This window comes from Trachemys scripta, chromosome 14 (genome assembly GCF_013100865.1).
Source record: "Trachemys scripta elegans isolate TJP31775 chromosome 14, CAS_Tse_1.0, whole genome shotgun sequence".
Classification (NCBI taxonomy): domain Eukaryota; kingdom Metazoa; phylum Chordata; order Testudines; family Emydidae; genus Trachemys; species Trachemys scripta.
Window position 1 is genome coordinate 24743177 of NC_048311.1, and position 23511 is coordinate 24766687.

General features: G+C 38.8%; 1 protein-coding gene across 5 annotated transcripts in view; it reads left to right on the forward strand.

The window, feature by feature from the left end:
• STXBP4 (syntaxin binding protein 4) overlaps nucleotides 1-23511 on the forward strand; it is a 126342-nt gene that overhangs the window by 12399 nt on the left and 90432 nt on the right. For 4 of the 5 annotated variants that reach the window (XM_034789696.1, XM_034789700.1, XM_034789697.1 and 1 more), the window contains exons 3-12: nucleotides 3615-3688; nucleotides 3872-3967; nucleotides 4932-5001; nucleotides 5877-5951; nucleotides 9673-9755; nucleotides 11069-11201; nucleotides 13049-13181; nucleotides 17698-17804; nucleotides 18198-18387; nucleotides 21206-21284. In XM_034789696.1, the coding sequence (XP_034645587.1) occupies nucleotides 3615-3688; nucleotides 3872-3967; nucleotides 4932-5001; nucleotides 5877-5951; nucleotides 9673-9755; nucleotides 11069-11201; nucleotides 13049-13181; nucleotides 17698-17804; nucleotides 18198-18387; nucleotides 21206-21284 (1040 nt within the window). Of the gene's footprint in view, nucleotides 1-3614; nucleotides 3689-3871; nucleotides 3968-4931; nucleotides 5002-5876; nucleotides 5952-8257; nucleotides 8340-9672; nucleotides 9756-11068; nucleotides 11202-13048; nucleotides 13182-17697; nucleotides 17805-18197; nucleotides 18388-21205; nucleotides 21285-23511 lie in introns of those variants that run through there. The other variant, XM_034789701.1, reaches the window with a different exon arrangement.

Sequence of the window (23511 nt, forward strand, 5' to 3'; positions counted from 1 at the left end):
AGCGTCGATTTCCATCCACACCTAGCCTAATTCGACATGGCCATGTCGAATTTAGCACTACTCCCCTCGTCGGGGAGGAGTACAGAAGTCGAATTAAAGAGACCTCTATGTCGAACTAAATAGCATCGCAGTGTGGACGGGTGCAGGGTTAATTCGATGTAATGGCGCTAACTTCGACATAAACGCCTAGTGTAGACCAGGCCTTAGTAGAGTCATGACAATTTACACAAGTTAAGGATCTGGCCATAAGTGATGCTGAAAGTCATATTGAAAGTCAGTAATTCTTGTACTTCTAGGTCACTTGAGAACTTTTGAAAATCTTAGATTTTTTGAGTCACAAAGTCATTTTAAAATTCATGCATTGCTGAGACTCTTGTGGTATGTTAATTGCAAAGATTGTGTTCAGAATTGGCAATCAATTAAATATCATATTAAAATGACAGCCATAATTAATACTCTACAAAGTAATTCATCCAATCTGATTTGTAATTATTGTATTTTGAATTGCCAGCAGTTTTTTTTTTTTTTCAGAATTTTATGAGCAATCATTTCCATTCCAACCTTCCCCTATATTTTACCTACCTCAGGGCGACTTAATAAGTTTAGTATTTGTATCCATTGTGTTACCATGGTTTCAGTACCACATAGCCACAGAATAGTTTGGGTAATTTTTAGTGAAAGTAATACAGAAACAATTTAATTCCCTAATGTTAATTCATAGTTTGTGCTGTTCTTGAATCTCAGTCTTACATAATATAGATTTGCAGATGGCATTATATATATATATATAATTTTAGTGACATCTTATTCTCCTCCCTGTAGAGGGTTGTGTCTTATCCTCGTGTATATTCTTTTCACTGCAGCAGCATCTTCTTGTAGAGCATATAACTCTTTTGAAAAGAAGTTTCCAGTATTCAGTTTGCTGTTAGATATTTAAAAGATTATTTTTATTGGAAGTGTCCCATACCGAAGTTAGATTATTCTTTATTATTTTATAGTGCTGCAATGTGTGTCTTAGGCTCTGTTATTCTTGATGGTTACACTGTTTCCTTTCAATACTGAAAAGTTAGCCTAAATTCCAATCCTGTAAATCCTTATGGAAACAAAATTCCCTTGCATAGGAACTTCAGGATTGAACTCCAAAGTTTGTTCTTGCATTTTTATATGCGAATATTTAAAAAATTATTATTGTGGTGAAATTGACTTTAATAATATTCCAGGCTTCTTCTTGTTAATTAAGTTATTTATAAACCAAAGACCTGTTTATTGACATAACCAGATCCACCACCTTTCAGCCTATGTTTGGATTAGCATTAAAAGATCAGGAGAAAGTAAATGTTCTTTGTGGCTATTCTAGCGTATTGGAAGCAATTACTTAGAAGAAGTTGAGCTCAGATATTTATTCCTTTTTCTTTATTTTTTAGTAAATAAAATACATAGTGTCTCTAGCTTTGCAATTTGTGAAGCAGTGGGTGCTCTGTTACAATTAAAGGTGTTTGAGAGCACTACAGAGCATTATACTATATGTGACTAGTACAAAAAGCCGTAAGATGAGAATGTAGAAGGAAAAATGCTCTGAGTTGAAAGTTTTTGAGCTTTTCAATGATAAAAACACACATCTATGGCAGACCTGTAAATGATAATTACTACTCACCTTCCTTATATATTACTTTTCACCTTCAAAGACCTTTACAGATATTAATTAATGAATCCATTAAAAAAATTCTGTATGGGGGAAAAATTGAGAGGAGTCATAAAAATGTCTTCTTCCAGAATAAATGTTTCCTGCTTCCCAAATTATCACCATGTAATCATAGTTTTGCTCAATTGTGCACAGCTTACAAAAATGAATTCTCAATCAGCAACGCTAGAGTAAATTACTACAACAAATAAATACATTTTCATTTCTGATCGTGATAAAATACACTAATTAGGTTTTGTAATTTTGTTTGTGCTTACAGAGTAAATCCTGGGGTGAAAGTGAGTTCTCAGGAGCACCTGAGGCATAGTTCTTAAAAAAAAAAAAAAAATGCTTTCTAGTTCCTTCTTGTGACTTGGGGTAAAAGGCCCATTTAGCAAGTTTTAAGGACCTACAAACCAGAGAAAAGCTTGCTTGTCTACTAGGTTGGCTCTCTTTTCTCTCTTGGTGGGTATTTTTTTTAGCTAATGCTTTCAGGTTACTTAAGGATATGTGCCTTGATAGTGCAGACAGACCTCAATGCCACTTATCTTGCATATGACAGCATGATGGGCACTATGAAGCTAATAATTCCTCCTGTTGTGTAGATGCTGAGGCCCCTGACAGCAGAATTGATTCAGTTCTGTTGTGCAAAAATGAGAGAGCAGAATTTGGCGTGTTGTATTGAATATATACACCCCAGTATGTTCCAGGATGTTACCTTGCACCTGGATTCTCCTGTCCTCCCCCTTTCCTCTGCAGCTTGCGCTGACACCAGCTCCAGCCCTGGCTGAAATACCCAGCATATGGCGTGGTATAGTGGTTGTGTGCTGGATGGGAGGCTCTGAGTGGGTCCATCCTCCACTTTGATCTTCTTTTTCTTCATTGTTTGTGTATTGTAGTTGTTCTGTTTCACTTTGCCGTCATGATGTAGAAAATAGAAGTAACCATCTAATTTAGAACATTATTTATGGCATGCCAGAAAACCTAAGCAGTGCTGCTGCTTTCTTGTTTGTTGGGGCTGGCAGATCCTCCCTAAAAATTGAACAACTGAGTGAGGGTGTTTTTGTAATGCAAGTTTGGATTTGTTTCAATAGCCTGCATTTGAATGGAAGTATAAATGGATAAATCATGCTTGGTTAGCTAATACCAATTTATACCCAGATTTTTAACGCTTTGTTTGTTGTTAGATTAGCCTTGGAAATATTTTCTCTGGGATTATACATTCAGGTCCCAAGATTATCATTTTATTTTGTGATTTTTTTTCCCCTTAATTCTTTACATCGTGATTTTCAAGAGCATTAAAAAAAACAATCCTCTGCTGTTTGACAGCTCAGACAGTCTGCCCTTATTCTCACCTCTGGCATTCTGTGTTTGGAGGTGGAGTTAAGAGTGAGGCTTTCATAAATCAAGAGAGAACGAATATTATTTGATGAGGAAAAAGAGAGATTATAGGAAGAAGAACACCCCTAACGAACGTCTAGAGAGTTGTGCTCTCTCCCCTTACTTAACTTTGGAAACATTTTTATGGAGACCACTCCAGCCATGGGTATTTTCAACTTAAACACTTTAACGAATCGTCTCCTCGTTGCCAACTGTCCTGTTCTAAATAGGACCACAGTTTTTATTATTATTGTTAAACCTCTTTTCTGTTATCCAGAGTAAGGACTTCAGAATTTGGTCAGAATTTGTGACTCAAAAAAACAACAACCCAAAACCTCCACTGTATTTTAGATAGTACTACTTTACCATCTGTTTTTGATATTCAAATGCCAGATCATATCATTTTCATTTTTTCATCTGCACAGTATTTACAATACCCAGTGAAGAAAACGTTTGCTTTTTTTTAATTAGAAGTATAATAGCAACTGCTGTAGTTCGTATGCATGTATATTTCTCCAAGTGCAGCAGCTCTGATTTTATTTATTTATTTTAGGACTATTATGGGACCTTATGGAATCAATCGAGCTGTTCACCGCATTACTTTTTCTGACTGTCAAAATGGATTAGGTAATTAGATTACATATTTACAGAGCGAAATCTTGAGAGGTTCTGGGCACCTGCTGGGCATTTGCAATTCACACTGATATCAGTGGGAGTTGAAGTTTCTCAATCTGTTGTGATATTTGCCTGAATGTGTTTGGTGCAATGGAGGGAATGACCAGTTTCTTGCTTTTATCTGTTTTTCAACAGGGGTTAAAATTATTGGCGGTTATCGGGAGCAAACTGAAGAAGACTATGGAATTTTCATAAAGAAAATTTTGCCAGGAGGGATGGCTGCAATAGATAGTAAATAATGACTTTTATGTATTCTGTAGAATCCTACATTACGCAGGAAGCTGTCAAGAAAACAAGTGGTCTTTTTAAATTTTATTTTCAGTCTGTACACACAAAGTAATGTTTAGTTCAGCAAAGATTCATCATTTTCCAAAGGGAGGATGTGGAGGAGTCACAGTAATGGACAGCCATTCAAATCTAGATCAGGCCAGTGTGAAATCAGTTTGCGATCTGTCCACATTGTCAACTTTCCAAACTGTGAGATGCTGAAAGCTCTCAACTCCCAGTGGCTTCAGTGGGAGGTAAGGACATTCAGCACCTCACAGGATCAGGTCCTGTGTTTATACATTGTTCTAATGAATTCAGATTAATGTTTTATGATCGTGTTTTAGATGATTTATATAGAAGGACTAAACTGTGTTGTACAGAGTTTAGACTGGGGAGAAAATTCCAGTGTATACTAGGTCCAACCAGGTTTCTAAACTTGGTCTGGCCTTGTCCACGCTAGCCATTGGGGGGGAAAAAAACAAAAACCAACCTTTACTCAAGTTTGTATTTAAAACCGCTCAGCAAACACATTTCCTACACTCATGTAGACAGAGTAATTGAGTGGTTCGAACTAAGACCTGTTTTAAAAACTATTATAAACATCAAGAAACACAAAAATATTTAATTTATATATTATAACCTACATGTAGTCATCAGTTCAAAGCTCAGCTGACCGCTAATTCCATACCCTTGGAGCATAATCCTACAAATAGGCACATTGTGTGAGTAGTCCTGTTAGGATCAATGGAACTACTCATGGTAGTAAAGTTAAGCACATGCTTTAATGTTTGCAGGATCAGGGCCTACGGTGATAAAATCATTCTTACAGTAGATTAGATTGGAGCAAAAGTAATAGGAGTATATTTTCCATTTTTCCCTGTTAATTCATGTAGACTTTTACATTACATTTTGTTAATCTCTTTATCAGGCCGATTGCTCACTGGAGACCTAATTTTAGATGTCAACGGAGAAAACTTAGTTGGTGTAACCAGTGAAAGGTATGTTCATAAAGATGACTAAATGTTTATCTAGAGCTTGGAAAAATGGATACAAACTAACAAGGCTGCTGCTCTGAAACTAATACTGGTGTTATACAGTCAAAGATTTTGGACCAAATTAAACACTGATTAAAAGGGTATAACTGCACCAAGTCCATGGAGTTGCACCTGCAGATTGTCCCAGAGAGCTCAATATCTGTCTTTACTCAACAAAACTATCATTGACATTAATGGGAGTTTTGCCTGCATAAGATCCAATTAAAGAGATTTCATGTTGTTGTGTAGGTTGCAGAATGTATGTGTAAATTCATATCAAAATAGTTATTAAGCTAGTAAAATATTTAACATTACTGTAATTATCATGGTATTTGGCTGGATATCCATTAAAGCAAGTGATTTGGTTATATATTGCTAATAATTGGCACTTCTTGTTCTCTCAGGTGGGGTAATTAAGGCAGAGAAGTTGCCTGTATTGTTTATGAGGTGTGATATATAGGGTCTGAGGTGGAAACACTGACTATCACTATAAAGCCCCCAACAGTAGTAGAGTTAGGATTTATATTAAAAATAACCTTCTCCCCCCCAAATAAAACTACTATAGTACAGGTTAAAAAATAACAAACCAGAGCGGAACGGTACAAAATTAAAAGCCAACTTCTACCCCATACAAACTTTTTGTGCCATATGATAACCCAGGACTTAAATGGAATGATGTATCAAAGGCATATTTCCAAAATGATTTGTCTGTTAAGATAAGATAAGAAATTGTTCAGTTTTCTTCCATTTAATACTGTGTAGTGGATGCAGAGCTCTTGCATTCAAACAGTGAAAAGAGAGAGATTTACTTTTTTAATTGTTTTTTTTCCCCCTTCCAGAGCTGTTGACGTTTTGCGAATGGCATCAGCGACTAATCACGTGTCTTTGCTGATTACTAGAGATGAAGAAGCAAAGTAAGAGAGTTAAAATGTTTATATAAAAATTACCATTACAGCATCCCTCTTCCTCAATAAACCCCAACACTTTCACTAAAATACATCATTTGTTAATATACAGATGTTTTATACATTTGGGATTAGTCATAAGATATCCACAATGTAATTTGTTTTTGTGTTTTGCTTAAACATTTTTATAGCCTAATTCATTTTGTCAGAGTATAATACAGAGTTTTTATTATCTTTCCCCCCCATATGCACATGTAGTATACCCCAAGCTATGATACCAAGATGCCTATGAAGAATGATGGTAGTGGTGAATTGAAAGTGTATCAATATATTTATATCTGACTTTCAGGGCCATGCTGTCTACATTCCATGAATATATGAAAGCTGGTCTATAAGTCAAACAAAATATTAATCCTGCTCACCATAGTCAAACAATCAGTCCCAGTTAGTTCAGTAGGACTATTCACATTAGTAAAGGCTGCAAGTTCTGACCCATTTATATTTCATGAACAAAGTCTAAATGTTACACAGTACAATTAATAATACTATAAAGTATTTGCTGTCATCAGAAGCATGATTTCCTGACTATTTGTTGTCTCTTTAAAATATAAGAGAAGTGGAATTAAAAAAATTAATAGTATTTGACAGTAGAACAACTTTAACTAGTGCCATGCATCTGAAAATAAAGCCCTTGCAGTTGTATTTTTTTCAGAATTGGCTTTTCAATCTCTTACTTACGAGCTCTGAATTAGTTGAGATAAGTAGGTTAAACTATTCAGTGCGGCAGATAGTCCAAAATTCTTACAGTATAAGGACAGTTACACTAAAATATCCCTTTAATCTTGTTATCTACAGATAATCATATAAACCGACATTGGCATAGGAAATGTTGGGATGGAAAGAAGCCAGGAAGCCCATCCAGGTCTATCCCCCCCTGTTTCCTCCAAATATTTATGTAACTATATTTGAAAATCATTGAAGATTTGCCACTCTTGTTGCCTTTCCTAGGCGCTTCCATTTATTAACTGCCCTCTATGTAAAGGAAGTCCACCTAAATTCCTTTAGAGCATGGCCTTTCTTAATCTTATGCTTGTGCCTCTTTATTCCTGTATTTGACAGTAGTTCAAATGGCTTTGTAGCTTCTATCCTCTCTCTCTCTTCTTCAGACTGTTTTAGATATCTCTGAAGTTCACTCTTAATCTGCTTTTATCCAAAGCATACTGACCTAGTTCCTCTAACCTTCTTGAATAATTAAAATCCATGAGCCCCTTTATCATTCGGGTGGTTTGTCCAGTGACAAGATCTCCACTAGCTATTCTAAATGTGTCCTCACTCCCTTATAGAACTCTCAGTTAATTTCCTACCACTGTACATATATATTATGTTAAATACTTCATTTATACATAAGTTTTTGTGTATGTGACTAGAACCTGGTGGTAGATAAGCACCAGTTAAATAAGTATATTTGTATTGCTATTAAGCAATGTACCAAACTGTGATTTTGAGTTGCCCCTGTGTAGTCAGTAGAATTACTCTGGAGTTATGCTGATTTAACTGATATCACAGTCTGGCCATTTATGTTACTTCCACCCTAATTTTGTGATATTAGTTTTCTGGTGTTCATGGTTCACAGAACCCCTCAATGGGGGCGGCGGGAAGCGGCACGGGCGAGAGATGTGCTGGCCGCGGCTTCCCACCACCCCCATTGGCCCGGGACGGCAAACCGCGGCCAGTGGGGGCCGCGATCGGCCAAACCTGCTGCGTCAGCAGGTAAATAAACTGGCCCGGCCTGCTAGGGTGCTTACCCTGGCGAGCCGCGTGGCAAACGTTGCTGACCCCTGGACTAGATGATCACAATGGTCCCTTCTGGCCTTGGAATTTATGAATCTATGAATTCCTGGTCAGTGTTCAGAGGTGGCTCAGGGAGTTAGGAAGTTACCTGCAGCTCAGTCTATTAAGGCCCAGCACCTTCAAATAAAGGTATGTTTCTTTCAGAAGAGAGAGGTAAATTGGTTGTGCTGACCGGAAACCAAGACAGAGAGCTCTGTGGAAACATAAGATCTATCTTGTGTGATTTCTACTTGCCAAATTTTTTTTGAATATTCTGCTTGTACAACTGCATGGGACAAAGGTCGCTGAAGACTGTTAGAAAATTGGTGTCAGTTTGAATCCTGAAAGCCCTACAAACAATTTCTACCCATTGATGGTGACTGTGTGGTCAAATCTGTGTCTCAGGGAATGTTTTCTTTCTTTTTGGTGCACAACAGCCCTGAAACAAGGCCATAGAAGGATTTCTGATGCTACCTAAATTCTAGATGTAAAGAAGACTCTATCACACTTTAGTTCCAAATGCAGTGTCAACTCTCCCTCTTGTGTTCTCATCCTTTGTTGGACTGTGTAAGCTATTTATTAAATTAGACTACTTGCTGAATAAGACATTTCAGTTGCTAATATAATATTGTAGAAAACCGCTACCTTTCCTGTGGGGTCTTTTGTACAACTTGCATCCTGCAGTACTCTACAGAATTAATTCAGTTGCAGAGGTAAAAAAATTGCGGGAGAAAGAAACTGAAGAGGTATGTGCAAGGGAGAAAGTTATTCAGCTAATATTTGGAATTAGAGGGAGGGATAAAAACATTTGCCTAGGTCAGGAGCTGCTGTGGAAAAGGGTCTTTAACCATTGGTAGCAAGGTTATATGGTGGGGTAGAGAAGAAAGGCGTGCTGGATGAGCAGAAAGGAAAGTAATGTGGGGTATGAGTCCTGAGTGGTGGTAGAAGGAGTCCACAGAAGGGTTTTAAATTACCCAGTGCAACTTTAACTGGATCCTGAAACAAATGGAAGCCAATGAGTCATTTGACCACTTGGGTGAAGTGGCTGTGCTTCTTTGGACATGTTAGAAGGTGGTCGAGGAGGAAAAAGCAACACTAGTCTTTCTCTGCCAGCTTGCTCTGTTATGACAGAAAAATAGACATGGTCACATTTCATGTTTCAAAGTAGTGCACTTGATCAGACAAAATGTTGAAAGCAACAATCAGAAAAGCTAATAGGAGCTCACTGGCTTTTCCGGTGGAGCAAGCAAAGAAAAGGCTGTCTTCATAATGTTGAATCCCTGAATAGACATGAGAGAATTCAGATGTATGTAAATCCTATGAAAGAAATCTGATTTATTATTGTGTAGGAAAAGCAAAAACAGGTTCCAGGTGCTTTTCATCTTTCTATTATGTATCAAATATTGTGTCTCAGAATAAATAACAAAGCTAGAACAAAAGCTTTCTACCCTTGTGCTATGCATAGAATTTCTGTTAGTGAATAACTACTTTTGGAATCAAGCAGTACCACTCTCTCATCATCTAGAGGGGTCACTGTTGAGCCGCTTCAGAGGCACTTGCAAACCAGGGTGAATAGAGCTAGTAATTAAACCTCTGTACCTTGTGGTAACCAGCCCATCTTATTTATAGACTGTCATCAGCCTCTGTGCTTGGCCTTCAATATCGTGCTACTCTGTCATTTATCTGTTCTCAGTATTTTTATATCTGACAAAAACGTCATTTTTCATCTGATGTTGAGCCATCTGACCTTTAGTACACTCACACTGTGGTCTGGGGAAATTGGGTGTTCAGAGGAAAATGTGAGAGACACATTCTAAACAAGTGGCAGCCTACATGGTCTCCAAGGGTGCATTTGTAACTGAAGTCAAATAAAAAACAAAGGTATTTTTAATTATTATAGGAAAGAATTTCTAGACCTGATGGATAAATATGGATCATGCAGTAACACAGGCTCTGCAAGATGTTCACCAACACAACTAAGTGGTGAGGCATTGAATATTTCTACATTTTGCGCTATAAGGAAGTAGTAGAGAATGCTTGATAGCCTGAAATAATGTTGGAGAACGCTATAGTCATCCTTGTATGAAATGTAAACCAGCACTTCAAAGATGTAGGGTGGAGGGGTGGGACGGGGGGTATGGTTTAGTGAGTAGAGCAGGCAACTAGGAGTCTGGCAGGACTCCTATGTTCATTCATTACTTGAGCATTAACTCACTTTGTGATTTTGGGCAAGTCACTTAACTTCTCCATGTCTATTTCCCCATCTATATTGTGTCACCTACCTCAAAGGGTTTTAATTAATGAATGGTTTATAAAATGTTATGAAATTCTCTGATGAAAGGTGTGTTAACATTGCAAAGTGTTGATACCCGAGAGATTGTAACTCTTCACACTCCATTTGGGGTTGCTGCACTGGTAAGGATGATTTATATACTTCATCTACCTTCCTCTTTAAGAAAGGTAGATATAAGATTATTTTGCTTCACTCACTCTTTTCATTTGAAGGGCCAGTCTTCACATGTCAGCAAGTGATGTCTGTTTCTGAAAACCTGAGTGCTTGACTTAGCTTCCACTCTGAAGCTGTGTAGCCTCAGGCTTCTTTGTGGGTGTGTTTGTCCTTTTGACAAAAGATTTCTTTTATGGGCTCCTCTCTAAGGATGGAAGGAATGAAGGACTGGGAAAGTGGGGTGAAACACCTGAGCTGTTGATTTTGGAGTATGAGGGGGCAGAGGGGATAAATCCAGCACTGCAAGGATAAGTTATTTTCAGCAGCTGATACAGTGTATTGTATCTGCTCTCAACTCCAGCGTCCTATTATTCTGATTTTTCAAATCAAGTGCACATGTTATAAAATGAACCCAGGTGCTAAATATTGCCTTCCTAGAGCCAAAAGGAGGGGGTCAGATCACACTCATTCCCTCCCAATCTTTTCCTATTATCCAGAAGGCTGGATATGGCTGACAAGACTTCCAAAATGCTGGATCTCGGGACAAGCTGGATATTGCTCAGAAGTCTAAAATGCTTGCTTGGAAAAACACTCAATACCAGAGACACTTTTATTATATTCAATATCAAAATTAATAATAAAAGACTTGGTCATAATGATTCAGTTTACCAGAACTAGAACAGTTTATTAGCTTAAGTTCATGGGGAAAAAGCACGTTCCTCTTCCTGACATATACTGAACTATTTGCCTGAGCAAGACTCGCAGAAATTGATGTTACATGTCAATGAAACACTTTGCCTTCCCTGAATGTGGTTTTTATTTCTCTTTTCTCACTATTTCTTTCTTTAAGGAAAACCTGTTGACAGCCTTTCTTCTGGATCATCCTCAAGGTCACAAAGTCCTCAGCTTCTGCGTCCAAAAGATATTGTCATCAGCTACAATGGAAATAATTCTGTTACCACCACATCCCCGCAACTCACAAAGTAATTCCTGAAACTGACTCTAGCTATCTTCTCTGAACTTCCTTGGTCAAAAGTAGTTGTGTTTAGGTGCTCATGAATATTTTGGGTGGCGCTCACTAAAGGGCTACAAAGATTGTATTTTTAAAAATCATGTTACTAATAACACCGTTGACTGTTAAAACTGAAAGAATTTTTAAAACCAACTTATTTTGGCCATTTTGGGCCATTTGTTTAGTTTTTTGTGTTTTGTTCATTTTGGTGAAATTAGGCTGATCAGGTTTACAGTCATTTCTACCCAGCTCCTAGTTAGTTTTTGGTTCTGATTCACGTACACTAGCAGATTGTCACAATGCGTGGGTTGCAAACACTGCAGGAGGGCTGCCAATCCAATAATAATAATTTTTTAAAAAGCCAAAAAAGAGAAAAACATGAAAATATTCAGATGAAGTCACTAGAAGCTAGAAAGGTAGGCATGGCATACATGTCCTAAATTCACAAGCTCAGCACCTTGGAATGTCATGCCATACTTATTTTGCTGCTTCACTTCAGACATCCAGGTTTGAAAATTTTGGCCAACTTATCCAAGGTCACACTGTGAGTCAGTGGCAGAACCAGGGCTAGAATCCAGGAGTCCTAACTCCCAGTACTTTTGTCTAACAACTTTTTGAAACAAGTTCTGTCTTAACGTCTATATAAACAGATTTATAAAAATGCTTGTGTTGAACTGAGGCAGTTGAAAAATATGTATACCAAGTTTCTGGAAAACAGTAAGCAGTAAAAATGCTATAACAGTTTTGTGGATGGTGTGACAGCACCACCTCCTGGCAGTTCTGGGAATTAGCTGTGCCGGGTCAATGCCCCTTCCAGTGGTTGCACACCTCTCTCTCTGAATCTGCAGGCTCCAGGACCTCCTGCTTCCTCTTTATGACTTAGCCCTCTGATATGTTTTCCCCTTCCGGGACATTAAAGCCTTCCAGCACGAATTGTCCCAAGCAGACCACTATCCACTGCCTTGTCTATGAACCCGGTCCAGCCCTCTACTCTGGGTTCCAGCTCAGCAGCCAAGGTCTGCCCTATCCCACACCTTGCTGCTTTTCCCCTGAGCTTTCCTGCCTTTCTGGCTCTCCAGTGCAAACTCCCTCCTCCCAGGGAGTGACTGCAGACTACCCCCTGCAGTCCCCTTTCCGCTCTTAGCTCCTGGACTTTATACAGGTCCCTCCTGTTCCTGTCCATCTGAGCCTCAGGTCTAATTAATAACTGTTCCCTGGTTGCTCCTCCAGGTGCAGCCCAGGCAGTTAATTGGCCTACCTAGCTACCTTAACCCCTTCTGGCCTTATGTGGAGTGGACACCCCATCATGGGTGGGGGAGGGGACTTTAGATGGAATAGACACACAGCAAGACAGCCTTGCAGTTAGATTTACACAAGAACACAAAATACTTTTATTTAAAGTGATTTTAAAAAGAGAAAGGTGACGTGAAACTTTCCAGTTGAATGCATTTTTATGATTATTTTCAGATCCCTAGAAATATGGTTATGTCTCTAATGAAATAGAGAATTAGACACATTTTAATTCTATCAGTGTGTATAGCACTGCTTTAATGCTTAGTTTAACTTGACATCCTATTTGTAATTGCTTAAATTAGAATTGAAATTAGTAATTTTGTATTGAGTAGCATGTGGACTGTATGAATCTCCTGATTAAATGTCTGCCATTTATGGCAAATTAATTGTTGCAACACTTATGTGAAACCAGCAAGAGAAATATTGCACATGGGTCTTCATTGCTGCTTTTTTCAAGCTCCACAGACTGTGTAACTGACCTTTTAATGCTAATTTTCTTCTTTTTTTTTTTTTTTTTCCTCCTAGTGATAGTGCATTTCAGATTATCACTGTTTCCAAGGGAACAGGCCTGGGCTTGAACATTGTGGGAGGAATTAACAGAAATGAAGGTCCCTTGGTATATATTCAAGAAGTTATCCCTGGAGGTGACTGTCATAAGGTAGATCTTATAAAGTCCTCTTTTATTCATAGTTCCTTCCCATGCAGCTCCATTTTTTTTCTTTATGTATTACCAACCTCAGTATAAATGCTCTCCAACATCAAGATTGATCTACTTTGACTTGCTATGCTAGCAGCAAGCCAGATCTAAAAAACAGTGTTCTGATAGGCGACACTAGACTTTTTTTAGACAGTGGCATCGCCTTTAGTAGAATATCCTGTCAAGGGTCAAATTGTGCCTTGTGTTGACTACCCTGTATGGGAAGGAGAAGGCAACTGTATGTAAATATCCTCTTTTCTCCTTCTCCTCCATGCATTCATGTGGTAGTCAGAAGGCTTACAGGGCACTCAGGAGAAAACTAGGAAAGGAATCCACATGTTCCTGCTGGCATGCCACAACTGGCACAGGGTTATAGGATTGAGGCTAGTTGGTGGCCAATGTTAAAGTTGGGGCTGGCTGGCGGTCAGGATCCCAGGCAGCTCATACTAGTTGGGAGCATATGCTTGATCTTCTTTAAAGAAGCGTAGTGGTCATAGGCACAAACTTCAGCACTTCTTTCCTTCTTCCATTTTCTATGCCATTTTGTATCAGCAGAATGGCCCTTTTAACCATCCTGCACTCATCGCCATTGCAGTTGATTGCCACTAAGGTGAACTAAGGTATGACGTAGATAGGAATCATTATCCACGTCTTCTACACAAGAAGATTGAGACTGAAAAGTTGTGATTTGCTCAACCAAGGTCACACATGTATGTGGCAGAGCTGCAATTAGAACTCAGATCTCCTGATATCCTGTCATTTTCTTTGATCACAAAACCAATCAATTTTTTCCCAGTTGAGACTCAAACATTAGCTATTGACAGGCCAGAATAAAGGGAATATCCTATCGGACAAATAATTAAGAGTTATACTGAACTCTTTGCATACTGTATATTGCATCACTGAAAGTATGTAATGGACAAGGGGGACTAATACATCACAAACATTTCAGTTTTCAGAGCTGGATTTTCTAAACATAGCCTCTCTTTTTGAACCCAGGGCTATTTATAAGTGTGATGTGGGTCATTTTAGAAACAAGGAGGGTGAGGTAATATCTTTTATTGGACCAACGTCTGCTGGTGTGAGAGACAAGCTTTCACAGAGCTCTTCTTCAGGTCTGGGAAATTTAGGTCTGATCTACATTACAGAGTTAGGTCAGTGCAAGGCAGCTTATGTTGACCTAACTATGGAAGCATCTACACTTAAATTTTGCTCCAGACAATGTAACTGCCCCACTACACCAACTTAACTCCACCTCCACGAGCAGCGTAGAGTCGAGGCTGATGTGTTTAGGTCAACACTGTGTCAGTGTAGACACTACATTACTTACATCGATTGTTTCTGGCTTTCAGGAGCTGTCCCACACTGACAGTATGGTCGATACAAGCACTCCTGGTGAGGACGTGCACCACCGACACAAGGAGCCAAGTGTAGACACACCCAAGCAATGTAATTACTGCGGTGCCTGTATGCCGATGTAAGTTAGGTCAACTTAATTTTGTAGTAGGAGTACTTGTGGCACCTTAGAGACTAACAAATGTATTTGAGCATAAGCTTTCATGGGCTACTGATGAAGTGGGCTGTAGCCCACGAAAGCTTATGCTCAAATACATTTGTTAGTCTCTAAGGTGCCACAAGTACTCCTGTTCTTTTTGCGGATACAGACTAACACAGCTGCTACTCTGAAACCTGTCATTAATTTTGTAGTGTAGACATGACCTTAATCAGAATATAACAGCTAAATACCAAGTGGAATAGATTGTTTAGCACAAGTAGTGAACTCATATTTCAAGGGACCATTCCAGGTGAACATCCTTCCAGTCATAAGGAGGAACAAAAAGGGGCAGAGGGGAAGCAGTTGGGCAGGGATGGTTTTTAGTGGCTTATAGATTGTTGTAGTAAGTCATAAATCCAGTGTCTCTGCTCAGTCCATGATTTTTAGCGTCTAGCAAAGTTATGAATTTAAGCCCCTGGCTCGTCTTTTGAAAGTGTTGTGTAGGTTTCCTTTCAGAATGGGGATTGATAAAGTTTCCCAGACCACAAGAAGAGCTCTGTGTAAGCTCAAAAGCTTGTCTCTCTCACCAACAGAAGCTGATTCAATAAAAGATATTATTTCACCTACCTTGTCTCTTTACTATTCTGGAACTGACAGAACTACAACACTGCATACAATAGTGGGACATTTTGACATGTAAATATTGATTGTGTCTGCAAAGCAAAGGCATGAATGTTTAACAACATTAATTGCACCAGCAATGATTTGTGCCCTCAAAATTCTGCCTGTGATTATTTGTGACCACAGATTTGTAGGTGCAGAAAGGGAGGGCGGGTTAATGCCAGACTGCAGATCAGGAAGCAAATTGGAATGCTACCTTAAAACTGCTTATTTATGGATAACAGTGATTCTTCTTTTTTCAGTCTTGTTTTGTTATAGCTACTAAAAACATTTTACCGTCTTAACCCGTGTAATTTAGTGCCCATTCCTTCACTGTTGTGGTCAGTGGGAGCAAGACTAGGTCATTTATTTTCAAACTGTACTGTAACACTAATACAGTTCAAACAGTCAAAATTTGAGGCTGTATTTAAATCCTCATCTTCTGCCTCCATTGATGAAGTTAGGGCTACTCTACACTGGCCACGTTAAAGCCGTGGTAGCGCTTTAACATGGCTTGTGTAGTCGCGGCAGAGTGCTGGGAGAGAGCTCTCCTAGCGCTCTAAAAACCGACCTCCACGAGAGACGTAGTTCCCAGTGCTGGTGCACTGTCTACACTGCCGTTTTACAGCGCTGAAACTTGCTGCGCTCAGGGGGCTGTTTTACAAATGTTAAATTCCTTTAACACCTGTCATAGACAGACACGTGTTCATTCCATATTTGAGAACTTTGTTGTGAATGTTCAAGTCATTGAATTTTGATATAATCTATGTCAGCAGCATATAGTACCTGCCATGTTGGGATTCTAATCCTGCAAGTTGTTCCATTCATTCAGAGCAGTTTGCCTGCATGGGAGCCATGTTGATTCCAGAGGGATTCTGTGTCAACACAAGGGGTCTAACCACAGTGAGAAAAATGTCAGGATTAGGGCCATAAATTGGTTAAAGGCAAATTCTAGTATATTGTGAAGAAGTGCTAACCAACCAATTGAAAAGTATTGTGTAGTCAGAGTCCAGAGCCATTTTATTATTCATTTCAATGATAAGTGAAAGGCTAAACAACTGACTGACTGAGGTTCTCATGCTTACTCAAGCCATCATGGAAATCAGACATATAGTGGCTATGTTATTCTTTGTCTTACTTACATGGTAGCAAAGCAAAAAGTCTGAATTTAAAAACAAGCAGCCTGCAGCACAGGCAAACAAATTAGGCAGAATGGGGTGGTCGGCTCCTCTCACAACTGAAAAAAAAATTATATAAAAATGGAACAGCTAGACCAGGTGAGCTATGCTTGAGATTCCTATAGGACAGGACAAGAAATAATGGACTGAAATTGCAGCAAGGGAGATTTAGATTAGACATTAGGAAAAATTCCTAACTGTAAGGGTAGTTAAGCACAGGAACAAATTGCCTAAGGGAGGTTGTGGAATCTCTGTTACTGGAGGTTTTTAAGAACAGGTTAGACAAAGGGCAGGTCTTCACTACGGGGGCCGTCGATTTAAGATACGCAAATTCAGGTACGCGAATAGCATAGCTGAATTTGACCTATCGGAGCCGACTTACCCCACTGTGAGGACGGCGGCAAAATCGACCTCCGCGGCTCCCCGTCGACGGCGCTTACTCCCACCTCCGCCTGTGGAGAAAGAGCGTCGATTCGGGGATCGATTGTCGCGTCCCGACGAGACGCGATAATTCGATCCCCGAGAGATCGATTTCTACCCGCCGATTCAGGCGGGTAGTATAGACCTAGCCCAAGACCTGTCAAGGATGGTCTAGTTAATACTTAGTTCCCTGCACCGAGGCAGGACTGGACTAGATGACTTTGAATCCTACATCTCTATGATTCTGTGGTTGTCAGGCAATTAATAATACAGTGTTTATTAAAAATGAATAGTATATAGTTGGGTGGTTGGAAAAATTGGTCAGCATATTTTTCCCTCAAAGCAGTTATAATAGTGAGTCTGGTGCATCCATAGCTTTTCTGCACGGTAACAATTTTTGAATGTTTGATACTGATTTATAGAACCAAATTGTTGAATATAGTATTGATTGTTTCTTTGTGTCTTTTGAAATCTAGCAAATACAACACGTTCTTTCATTGCATAAGCAGCAGCACAAAAGATGTATATTACCAATGGAAACTACTAATTTACAGATTAAACATACTGGTCCAGGCAGAAAGTCTGGACAGCCTTGACTGTTTCTTAAATTCATAGGTTCAAAAATACATGTTAAACTGTTGCAATTAGAAAATTGTTTCAGTTGCATCTTCATCAACAATCAATACAGAATGCCACACTTGGATTCTTTATTGTTACTGTTTAGGATGGAAGACTGAAGCCTGGAGACCAGCTTGTATCCATAAACAAGGAGTCAATGATTGGAGTCTCCTATGAAGAAGCAAAAAGTATAATCAACAGAACAAAGCTGAGGTAATTATTGTACTACAACAGCTAAACCCCCAAAGTGAAATCTTGTACAAGTTTTCTTTTGAGTAGTTTGAAATATTTTGTGAAACGTGGTTGAAGTAAGAAGACAAGTTCATGCCTCTGAAATATTAAATACTCTTATTACTATAAAAAAGCTCAAATATGTTACCAATCTAAGTGATGCAAAATTGTTAGGAAAATTTACCAGCTCCGTCACAAATGCTACTCACCTGTCCTTCACCTTCATAACTGATGATGAGGAATGAAATAAAAACAAGTGTCAAAAAAATTCTCACCCCAGTGGGGCTTGAACAAGTAGAATTTTGCAAGGCTGCTTTATCATTTTATGAACAGTGTTGCATATAATATATGTAAACCATTTATTTTTAAATTTAGATCTGAATTTGCCTGGGAGATCGCTTTTATCAGACAAAGACTTTTTCCCAGTTACTTTGAAAATCCTCAAAGTCCTGGCAGTCTCTTGACATCTGCTGCTGGATGTGGACAGAAACAGACACGACTCGCGTTTAATCTTCTTTCACCTCCTAATGAGAATCCGGCTTCAAAGGTGTCCACATCCTACACTGTGAGTACAGTCTTGTCTCTTGTTTTAAGATAAGCCAAATAAGAAGAGATTAATTTTCTAAATTAAAGAAATCCTATTGCAACTTTTTCCCATATTTTAGTATTAGATTAATGGCATGTAGTTACCATTCCAGTACGTGATTGGACCCCTCCTCAGAACATGCACTTTCCTGTGGTATTCCTGGGAGCTTTCTGGTAGATGTGTAAAATCTCTCTAGAATCAACAGTACTGGCCAATGGAATGAGACTATTAACTGAAATCATTAGTTGATTGGTCATCTCACTTCTCAATTAAATCTTAATTGTGACCCTAGGTTGTCAAATTCTTCTTTTGAAAAAATAAATAATATCTAACCATTTCCATTTTATATTTCAGATATGGAGGAGATTTTGAATATTAGTAAATAGTGAAGAATAATAATCTATTATTTAAAGATTTTTTTTTTACAGTGCTTATTACCATAACATAGGGGTTTATATACAACTTAAACCGAAAAATGAGAATTACATGAAGCCATGTACAATTGTTGAAGAGACTGAAGGGAGATTGAAGTGTTCACTTACTGGCTTTTGTATGTTACCATTCCTGATGTCCAATTTGTGTCCATTTATTCTTTTGCGGTTGGACTGTCACATACAGCCATCACATACAGCCCCCAGCTAAAACCTCTCCAGCGCATTATCCACGATCTACAACCTATTCTGGAAAATGATCCATCACTCTCGCAGACCTTGGGAGGCAGGCCAGTCCTCGCTTAGAGACAGCCCCCCCAACCTAAAGGAAATACTCACCAGCAACTACACGCCACACCACAGAAACACCAACCCAGGAACCAATCCCTGTAGCAAACCTCGTTGTCGACTCTGTCCCCATATCTACTCTGGCGACACCATCAGAGGACCCAACCACATCAGCCACACCATCAAGGGCTCATTCACTGCACATCTACTAATGTTATATATGCCATCATGTGCCAGCAATGCCCCTCTGCCATGTACATTGGCCAAACCGGACAGTCCCTCCGCAAAAGAATAAATGGACACAAATCGGACATCAGGAATGGTAACATACAAAAGCCAGTAAGTGAACACTTCAATCTCCCTGGTCATTCTATTACAGATTTAAAAGTCACTATTATTGAACAAAAAAACTTCAGAAACAGACTTCAAAGGGAAACAGCAGAACTAAAATTCATTTGCAAATTCAACACCATTAATCTCGGCTTAAATAGGGACTGGGAGTGGCTGGCTCATTACAGAAGCAGCTTTTCCTCTCCTGGAATTGACACCTCCACCCTGATTGAATTGGCCCTGTCAGCACTGGTTCTCCACTTGCAAAGAATCTCCCCTCTCTCCATGTGTCAGTATATAATGCCTGCATCTGTAACTTTCACTCTATGCATCTGAAGAAGTGAGGTTTTTACCCACGGAAGCTTATGCCCAAATAAATCTGTTAGTCTTTAAGGTGCCACCAGACTCCTTGTTGTTTTTGTAGATACAGACTAACACGGCTACCCCCGATACTTAATTAATGTAGCACATCGTTAGTGCAGACGAAACTATTTTAGTGTGCGATGGTGTGAAAGTTTTGAAGACCAGAGAAAGCTGACTATTTTAGAACAGCCCTCTGTTTTCTGTCTTTTTTTAAAATATATTTAATTTATAGTTCTTTTTAGAGGTGAACAAAATATTCTATTTGAATAAGCTGGAGTTATAAAGTTATTTTTTAGACTATGTAGTCAAAGGAGATGGTTCGCCTGTGTCCATATTCGAAATAGATGCCTTTGTATTTCTTTTCAGAAACATCCTATGTAGGGTGCAGCCACACTTTTTTGGTGTTCATTGTGATGGTTATTCTGCAGATAATGAACCTCAGAGACTAGAAAATATTACCATGTTTTTTATATTGCTATTGTGTAATGCTAAGTTTGTATACACTTACGGCTCTGCCAGAGGGACAGAACCTTTCAACTATAGCTTACCAGGTCAAGTTCAGCTGTGGTCCCTAATGACCCATTGTTATTTGATAGTTGTTCAGGAGGCTATACCTAATTATTTTGGTATCAGTCCATTTCCCTGTTCCATTTTGAACTAATGCCCCATCTGCCAATAGTCTTGGCAAAGAGGCAAAAATTGGCTACACCATGAAAGACCGTCACTTTTGCAGCTTTCACCAGCACTAAAATTCAGGTGCAGAAAACAAGATGAGGGGAAAACAAGCCCTGTAAAACAACCAGAGCAAGTGTTTATCTGCTATAGAAGTTTTTCTAATATGTTACATGATTTACAGTATACTGCACCCTATTAAATATGTGGCAAAGTGGCCCTCTTCTGTTTCAGCACTAGGTTTGACACTTTTAGTACAAACCTCATCAGTAATGATCCATAATAAGTTTTCTAATAAAATGTCTAATTTATGGGCTTTTTATTAAAATATCTATGTAATAAACATCACGTATGCTTTCTGAATTGAAAAACAACTCTTTAAAAGCCGTAAAATCATCAATGTGGGCTACACCTCAGACAAAGCAAGTTTACATTGGCTTCAGTTACTTTTTAAATAGGACCATATAAAAAGTACTCTGTAGTGCTTAGGCACAGTGGGTATACCACAGTAGCCTTTACATTCTGAATGCCATTGCTTTTTATGGTGCCTGTAAGAGTTTAAATGTAGCATTGGTTTTTGGCTTCAGTATTCTTCCAGTATTGTTTTAATCTACTCAGCCACCCATTTTTTTAAAGGTTAACATATGTTTCTAGTCTGGTCTTTGACCTACTTTAGCAAATGTCATTTCATGACTTGTGATTTTCTTTCGTAGATGAAAATGGGATTCAAGAAAAGAGAACAATCTCCAATTACTTCTGCAGACAGCAGCCCTGCTGATGTGTCTTCTACTGGTAAAGGCTTATTTAATTTTTTTCCCCTTATTTTTTGCAATTACTCTTCCACAGAGAGTAGTACACAATGTGATTTACTAGGCTTTAAGGAAGGGTGTATGGGCCATTTTTCTAGCAGTGAATAAAAAGCTAAGATAAATGGATTGTTCAACAATCCCTGTCAAATATAATTTACGTTGGACAGTTTCTTGGACAAATAGTTGAAACTAAACAAAGACAAATGATCATAACGTTTCAGTACAGCAATAGTAATCAATAGATTCAGTTGAAACCAGATAATGAAGACTCACATATAAATCAAGACTAGGTTGCCATAGAAACAGTGCTTTCTCAGTTTGATGAAATGCTGTAGAAGTATATTGTGTGTATTTTTTTTTTTAAGGAGGGCAGTTTTTTTTTATTTTAGGAACATAATTGTTAAAGTGGCTTATATGTGATAATCACATCTCTAGATATATATTTTGGAGGTGCTGAAGGAAAAATAATCAGAGATCTGATCTTTCACAACAACTAGATCTGACTTGACAGTGATAAATCCCTCAGTGAGATTATTTGTATAGTATTTATGAATAATGAAAATGCACAGGCATGACCTACATACTTACATTGGTGTCAAGTATGGCTATACTAATGGTTGTGCTCTGTACTGCTATGCAGTAAACCTGGAGCCCTCTTACCACTCAGTTGGTACAAATGGGGGCAGCGTGTTCATTACATCTGCCTCTCTAATTGATCAGTCCACATGACCAAGAACTCCTGTCTAATTTGTCAAGAGAGGGAGGACCAACACAGAGGACCATAATGTCACTCCACTGACATTACCTAAATTGCGCTAGAGATTAACGTGACCCATAGTAGATACCCTAATTCCAAATGAAGCAGTCTGATTGGGATCTTGACCAACTTTGCATAAGTAGAGAGATTCCCCAAGGGGTTAACTGGCTGAATACCACCTTTTGGAACTGGAGAGGTCACAGTATTTCATACAGCTTGAGTTAAATAATCAGACCTCTTGATCATATTGCCCATGAAAACTACCATGACTAGATTAGATCAGAAGCATTACAAGACAAAGGCTTCTTTGACCTACCGTTTAGGGCTTCTTTTTTAGTTAAAAGGAGGGGGCACATGTGAGCTGAGCCACATCTTTTTGGGATCTTTTCGGGATCCAGACTTCTCAAACCAATGTATTTTTAAATGAGAGATCTATGCAAGAGACAAAATACAGTGGTTGGGGGCTTAACAGGGATGAAAATATGCCCTTCCCTCCCTGCTCAAAACAGTGGGGCCCTATATCTATTTTGATCACAGTTAAAGATTTTGGACATATGTGGTAGAGTCATCCTTCCCCTACCCCGTTCATATACTATGGGGAAAAAATTCAGCCATCCCAAGGGGTTGGCTTAGTGAGCATAATGAGTAATTATGGGTCTAAGTGGCCATGCTTCAGGATTGACACATGCAGTTTAGTTGTAGCCATGTTGGTCCCAGGATATTAGAGAGGCAAGGTGGATGAGATAATCTCTTATTGGATCAACTTCTGTGGGTGAGAGAGACACGTTTTCGAGTTTACAGACAACTTCTTCACTGAAGAACAGCCCTTTGGAAGCTTGAGAGCTTGTCCTCTCACCAGCAGAAGTTGGTTCAGTAAAAGATATTACCTCACCCACTTTGTGGCTCTGTAACATGCAGTTTAGTGAGGGCCAGATTCTCAGCTGGTGAAACTTCATTGGCTTCAATCCACAAATAGAATTGAATTGATTGGATTAAATCAGATGAAGTCAGTGACACTACATCAGTTTATACCAGCTGCGAATCTAAACCTCAATTTTGGACATTTGTCCCTGCGTCTCCACCACAAAAAATTCATTTGCCAAGGACAGTCCCCATGGGAACCAATTCCCAATGATATTTTAAAAGGGACTAAGAAGGCTACAGTGTATTACAACATAAACAAGGTGACTCTACCAGTTGCTGTACAATCTATACTATACTATCCCATATGCTATCTCTGGGCTTCCTTCGTTCCATTCTCATTTGACAACATGGCCTTGACTGAAACTGCTACTTCTGTCACACACCTCTTCTTCAACGCTAATGTGAGACAAAGATCCAAGCTCTTGGATCAAAAATTGCTGTGATTAAGAAAAATCAGTGTAACTTTGAGACGTGCTTGAAAAAATTCATGAATAAAGCCAATGACCCAATAGTTTTGTGAGGTTAGTAT